We start from the raw sequence: 6,271 nt of genomic DNA, 5'->3' as shown, positions 1-6,271 counted from the left end.
ACCTTGCTCCACACACCCTGGAATCCTTCCCTGAAGGCAGGCATAACAAAGTTACACTCTCCTGAGGGGTTGAAAAAAGGGTCTCCACTACAGAGGGCCCAGCTGCTCAAAGAGAAAGGACACTGAGCCCAGCTCTTTCATGCCAGCCATGACCCCAAAGAGAATTGCAGAAAGAAGGGGATATATTTTTAGGGATGTATTTCTTGACTGAAGAACTAGAGAATCAGGGAGGATGAACATTAGAACTCCTACAGTTCTCAAGCCTGAGAAGAGCTCATCTATCCCAAGGTCTAGCCGGGAACAGGGTCTCTGAAAGAAACAAGAGGCCAGAAAGAGATATTCAGGACGCTCTCAGAGGCATTAAGGAAGAGGTAATGATGCTGGAGGTTCACTCTTGCTGTTCACTTTTGAGAGTTAGTGACAATGCGGCCTCAGGAGAATGTGCTTGGGACACAGTGCAGCTTGAGTCTGCTGCCCATTTTCCTCCCTTTTGCGTTGGCCGAGACAGATTTCATGAAGAATCTCAAAGAGTCATCTTTCCCTGCCTCAGGACTTTGACATCTGCCTTACACATCTGTCTTCCTACCACTCCCTTCTAACTCCACTTAGGAAGTCCTCCTTCCAGTCCATCACCATTCTTCTGGCTGCAGTCGCCTAGGCTCCTCTCTCTTCCTTCCATCCTCCATCACCCCTTCAGAAGACTAGACCCTACTTCAGACGGGTCAAATTAAGGGGTCTGGGGCACACGAGGGATGCATAGAAATCACTAGGTCAGCCACACTGCAGGGACCGGAGGCAGCGCCGAACTACAGCTCCCAGCGTGCCGTGCCGCCCGGAAGCCCCGCCCACCGCCGCGCGGTGCATTATAGAGGATGAGTCAGGGCCGGGGCGCTTAGCCTTGGGCAGGAGGGAGGGGAGAGCTAGGACAGCGCAAGGGAACTGCGGCTGGAGCGGCTTGGAGATGCAGACGGCTTGGATGACCCCGAGCGTGGGGCGGCAGCTGCTGAGATTAGGGGGCCGAAGGTCTGTACGTGAGAGGAAGGACAGGTCAACGGGCCCGGGGACCCAGTCAGAACTGAATCCCTCCTCCCCACAGGTCTCAGCCCAGTCCTGTCTTCGGGCAGGCCCGGCCCGGCCTTGCCCTGCGACCCTATGCTAGTGGCAGCACCCAGGTAAGTAACCGGGATCTTGGGAGGGGGTCCCGTCTAAGCCCCACCACCTTGCTGCCGGCAGGGGTCTCCCTCTCCGTCCCAGTCACCTCCTGACAGCTCTGGCACCGAAAGTAGGTGAAAGGGCAAGCCAGGGTGCCCTAGAATGGAACTAAGGGAAAGGCACCGGGGTCATCCAGCAACCCCACAGCCAGCTCTTCCCCTGGGCGTCCCTCCGCACACGGGTCGCTCCTTCCCCTGCCTGGCTCACCACTCCTTTATCCAGGCGGTTCAGCACAAATCGGACTCTCTCTCCAGATGCTTCAACCAGGGCAAAACTAACCAAGGCGGTAGTGGCCCTGAAGTTGGGTGGATGTATGCCACCCCAGGCAACTGTCTGAAACTCTCCTCCCTGCCCAGGAATCTAAGTCCTTTGCTGTGGGGATGTTCAAAGGCCAACTCACCACTGATCAGGTGTTCCCATACCCATCCGGTAAGGGAAGGGACAGTCAGCACTGGGTGGGAACAGGGCTCCCAACAGCCTCGTCTAACCGGCCTGACCTCCCCTCACCCCATCAGTGCTCAACGAGGAGCAGACACAGTTTCTCAAAGAGCTGGTGGGACCTGTGGCCCGTTTCTTTGAGGTGAGGATTGAGTTGCATTGTCCCCGATGGAGTGGGTGATGTTTAGGAGCTTGAAAGAAACCTGGATGTGGGGTCTTTGCTTTCCCTAGGAAGTGAATGATCCTGCCAAAAATGACACGCTGGAGCAGGTGGAAGAGACCACTTTGCAAGGTCTTAAGGAGCTTGGGGCTTTTGGTCTACAAGTGCCCAGTGAGTTGGGCGGTCTGGGCCTTTGCAACACCCAGGTGAGGGGAGTCTCTTCATTACTTACAGTATCCCATCTCTAGCTTGGCTCTTTCAGCTCCTTCCTCACCCCTAGGGCCATGGCCTCTTCCAAGCAACTGTGGTGGGGGCCTTGGGAATGTCAGTTTTCCCAGCTGTGTACATAACCCTTCCGTCCAAACAAAACACAATCTACATACAGCCTCCTAAACCTTGGACCTCACTCTGCTTCCCAAGTCCCTGGGAACTGCCTGACAATAGGGTAACAGGGTCTCCAGTCATAACCCAGGAGAGACACTAGCATCTTGTGCTGGGCCCTTTTATGGTCCCACTTCCCCTCTTCACACTCACTGTGTGAAGTCAGGCCCTGCCCTCTTGCTCATAAGCGTAGGTCCAGTCAGGCCCTGCCCTCTTGCTCATAAGCGTAGGTCCCCATGCAGCCAGTTGCAGCCCCAGATGCCTGCTTCCCCTCCAGTACGCTCGCTTGGCAGAGATCGTGGGCATGCATGACCTTGGCGTGAGCGTTACCCTGGGGGCTCACCAGAGCATCGGTTTCAAAGGCATCCTGCTCTTTGGCACGAAGGCCCAGAAAGAAAAATACCTCCCCAAAGTGGCATCTGGTAAGGCAATCCTAAGAAACTGACGATTGGGGGTATCCTGATGTTGGCAGATTAGGACAGCTGGCATTTAGATCACCATATAGCTGGGCACATCACTTGGGGGAAATTTTTGGGAGGCCTCACAGTGTGCTAGAGGGGAAATCCAAAGAAACTGGATGCTGACAGAGGTATTAAGGAAGAACTGTCTGCGGGGTGGGACGCTGATGCCCATCAGGACTCCCAGTAAAGGAGCTCTCTCCCCAACAGGGGAAGCTTTGGCCGCTTTCTGTCTAACGGAACCCTCAAGTGGCTCGGATGCAGCCTCCGTCCGAAGCTCAGCTGTGCCTAGCCCCTGTGGAAAGTATTATACCCTTAATGGCAGCAAGATTTGGATCAGGCAATGTTCCATTTCTCCTCTCTTCTCCCCCTCAGCCCAATTGCAAGCCCCACTGAGCCCTCCACACTCTGAACACCCCCTCATTCTTCCACAGTAATGGGGGCCTGGCAGACATTTTCACAGTCTTTGCCAAGACACCAGTTACAGATGCAGCCACAGGCACTGTGAAGGAGAAGATGACAGCTTTTGTGGTGGAGAAGAGCTTTGGAGGTGTTACCCAGTGAGTGGATTTAGGGAGAAAGTAGAACCAAGGAGGGGCCCGGGCACTGGGTTCCAGAGCAAGTGGTTGTTACAGATCACCCTGGGGGTATATGCAAAAGCCAAAGCAAATATGCCGCATATTCCCTTTGGGAAGTGTATGTTTGGAAGTGGCCCAAAGTTTACGCTCTAGCAACGAAGTCCAACACAGGGTAACAGGACCTAGTTAGGCCTCTGTGGCCCACATGATATGCAGAAGACTGTTTGCTATATACACTTACAGTCTGGAAGTTGCAGTTCCTTCCTGTAAAAGGAATGGAGGGTCCATTTTTGTCAGTAGCACCTGTTCACTCCTTGGCTTTCTCGCCCTGCCCTGTCATAGCGGGCCCCCGGAGAAGAAGATGGGCATCAAAGCCTCCAACACAGCTGAGGTGTTCTTTGATGGAGTGCGGGTGCCTGTGGAGAATGTGCTGGGCGAGGTGGGGAGTGGCTTCAAGATTGCTGTGAACATCCTCAACAATGGAAGGTTTGGCATGGCTGCAACCCTTGCAGGCACCATGAAAGCCATCATTGCTAAAGCAGTGAGTACCCTGCCTGAATCCCTAGCTAGCCTGAATGAGTCACAGGACCCTCCTTTTCAGTGTACCCCTGTTGCCTTGTAGGCATTCCCTACACCAGAGATCCTTACCCTGCCAGCAGCTCCGAGCTTGCTAGCTTAGGTTTCCGTCAGGGTGGACTGAACTCTTGGTTGTGGCCAAAGTCCATCCCTCCAACCCAAGCCCAGCCCATCTCCTAGACAGACTGCAGAACCACAGTGGAACACATGTGCCTTTTTCCAGGTGGACCATGCTACTAATCGTACCCAGTTTGGGGACAAAATTCACAACTTTGAGCTGATCCAGGAGAAGCTGGCCCGGATGGCTATGTTGCAGTATGTGACTGAGGTAAGTGCCTCCTGCACCTCTCTCTTTTGACTCCTGTGATTTTCTTTCCAGTCGAGTCAGACTACAACCCCCAGCAGCACCTGGGGCAGTGGGTCTCCAGCTTTACACCAATGCCCTAGGGGATGCGGGGAGGCATAGTCAGCTCAGCTTCTGAAGAGGGAAAGTGATGCTGTTCTGCTAAAGTGCTTCTCAGAGATACCAGAAGTTAATTCCACCCCTACTGCCACCCCTTACCTACACCCCTTTCAAGAATTCCAGTACCTGGCAGCCCCTATGACTCAGAAGATCAGATACTTAGATGTGCCTGACGTGACCATAGAGTTAGAAGGTGAATGCAAAGGCCCTGGGAAGGAGGGTGGGCTAAGTCACACCTCATCCTGGAGATTTGAGTGTTGAGGCTGAGTCTGATGCAGCCCCTTTTCAATTTTCATTCCTTTGTCCCAACTATGCCACCTCAGTCAATGGCTTACATGCTGAGTGCCAACATGGACCAGGGATACACAGACTTCCAGGTAGAGGCCGCCATCAGCAAAATCTTTGGCTCGGTGAGGACCCAGGCACGATGGGAGGGAGAGTCCAGTTTGGAAACTCACCTCCAAAACCAGTCTCATCTAGTGTTCTCTCTCTAGGAAGCAGCCTGGAAGGTGACAGATGAATGCATCCAAATCATGGGGGGCATGGGCTTCATGAAGGTACAGGGAGGTCTTCTGCAAGGGACGGCCGGGCACAGTGGGTAAGTACCTCTCATCAGAGGCTTATGATGTGTCTTCTCTACTAGGAGGCTGGGGTAGAGCGTGTACTCCGAGATACTCGAATTTTCCGGATCTTTGAGGGGACAAATGACATTCTTCGGCTGTTTGTAGCTCTGCAGGGCTGTATGGTAAGAGGAAGAACTGGGGAGAGGGCATGGGGAGGACAGTGAGTCCCGATTATTAGACCCTCCTTTCCCACAGGACAAAGGAAAGGAACTCTCTGGGCTTGGCAATGCCCTAAAGAATCCTCTTGGGAATGCTGGCCTCCTGCTAGGAGAGGCAGGCAGGCAGCTGAGGCGGTAAGCTGTGGTGGGGTGGGAGGCTAAGAGAGGGCAGGATGGGGGCTAGGAGAGGGCAGGACAGCATTGCAGCAACTGACCAGTCATTGTCCCCTTTCCTTGCAGACAGGTAGGGCTGGGCAGTGGCCTGAGTCTCAGTGGAGTTGTCCACCCAGAGCTGAGTCGGAGCGGCAAACTGGTGAGTAGTAGGGCAGAGCCTGCAAGGGAAGGGCTGATGGGGACGGCCCCTCTGAGCCCTGTGACCCTTTCTCTTCAGGCAGTGAAGGCTCTGGAGCAGTTTGCCACTGTGGTAGAGGCCAAGCTGATAAAGTACAAGAAAGGGATTGTCAGTGAGTGCCCTCTACCCCATGTCCCCCTTACTGTGCCCTCCACCCATGTCGCTTCACTGTTCCCTCCCTCAGACTAACCCCACCCTACCCTATCTACCTGACAGATGAGCAGTTCCTGCTGCAGCGTCTGGCAGATGGAGCCATTGACCTCTACACCATGGTGGTGGTTCTTTCCAGGTGAGGAGGCAGGGTTGGTTGGAGGCTGAGCCACAGGGGAGCTGGGCCTGGCTCAGAGCCCAGGGTTATCTTCTGCTTCCTCGTATCAGGGCTTCAAGATCCTTGAGTGAGGGCCACCCTGCAGCCCAGCATGAGAAAATTCTCTGTGACAGCTGGTGTATTGAGGTGAGCCTTGGGGCTACTCAGTGTAGGTGGGGGGCTCAAGACACAAGCCTGACCCCCTTCTTCCTTCTCTCTAGGCTGCAGCCCGGATCCGGGAGACCATGGCTGCTCTGCAGTCTGACCCCCACCAACAGGAGCTCTTCCGTAACTTCAAAAGCATCTCCAAGGCTTTGGTGGAACGAGGTGGCATGGTCACCAGCAACCCCCTTGGCATCTAAATACTTCTGACCAGCACCTGGCCAGGTTATGTGCCTTCTCTGAAGCCAAAGCCCAGGCCTCCTTCCTGGAGACACTGGGTCCCCCTAAAGGGGGGGCTTTGTGATCCCAGGACTCTCAGGAACAGAAAGCATTATTTGTAAGCTGCCTCACAGACAATAAAGTTTCTCATAAGTCAGAAACTTTGCTACTGTAGCTCAGTTCT

General features: G+C 54.3%; 1 protein-coding gene across 1 annotated transcript; it reads left to right on the top strand.

The window, feature by feature from the left end:
- Nucleotides 1–863: 863 nt before the first annotated feature.
- Acadvl (acyl-CoA dehydrogenase, very long chain) lies at nucleotides 864–6,248 on the top strand. The gene is made up of 19 exons (XM_013522095.1): nucleotides 864–1,023; nucleotides 1,097–1,172; nucleotides 1,569–1,641; nucleotides 1,728–1,792; nucleotides 1,882–2,016; nucleotides 2,469–2,613; nucleotides 2,860–2,989; nucleotides 3,084–3,209; nucleotides 3,570–3,768; nucleotides 4,027–4,131; nucleotides 4,590–4,676; nucleotides 4,761–4,823; nucleotides 4,910–5,011; nucleotides 5,085–5,182; nucleotides 5,288–5,360; nucleotides 5,439–5,511; nucleotides 5,616–5,688; nucleotides 5,778–5,853; nucleotides 5,928–6,248. The coding sequence occupies exons 1-19, from the start codon at nucleotides 962–964 to the stop codon at nucleotides 6,066–6,068; spliced, it is 1,902 nt and encodes a 633-aa protein (XP_013377549.1). The 5' UTR covers nucleotides 864–961; the 3' UTR covers nucleotides 6,069–6,248.
- The last annotated feature ends 23 nt before the right edge of the window (nucleotides 6,249–6,271 follow it).

Source organism: Chinchilla lanigera, unplaced genomic scaffold (genome assembly GCF_000276665.1).
Source record: "Chinchilla lanigera isolate Chin_1 unplaced genomic scaffold, ChiLan1.0 scaffold00066, whole genome shotgun sequence".
NCBI lineage: Eukaryota > Metazoa > Chordata > Mammalia > Rodentia > Chinchillidae > Chinchilla > Chinchilla lanigera.
Note: the sequence above shows the minus strand (reverse complement) of the source record. Positions and strands in the feature narration are given on the sequence as shown.

What these genes read in the sequence shown, in the direction of transcription:
- Acadvl (XM_013522095.1), top strand. Translation starts at nt 962, where the DNA reads ATGCAGACGGCTTGGATGACCCCGAGCGTGGGGCGGCAGCTGCTGAGA. An exon ending in GGCAGCAAGATTTGGATCAG is followed by an intron (nt 2,990 to 3,083) that starts GCAATGTTCCAT and finishes ATTCTTCCACAG; the next exon opens with TAATGGGGGCCTGGCAGACA. An exon ending in GGGGCATGGGCTTCATGAAG is followed by an intron (nt 4,824 to 4,909) that starts GTACAGGGAGGT and finishes CTTCTCTACTAG; the next exon opens with GAGGCTGGGGTAGAGCGTGT.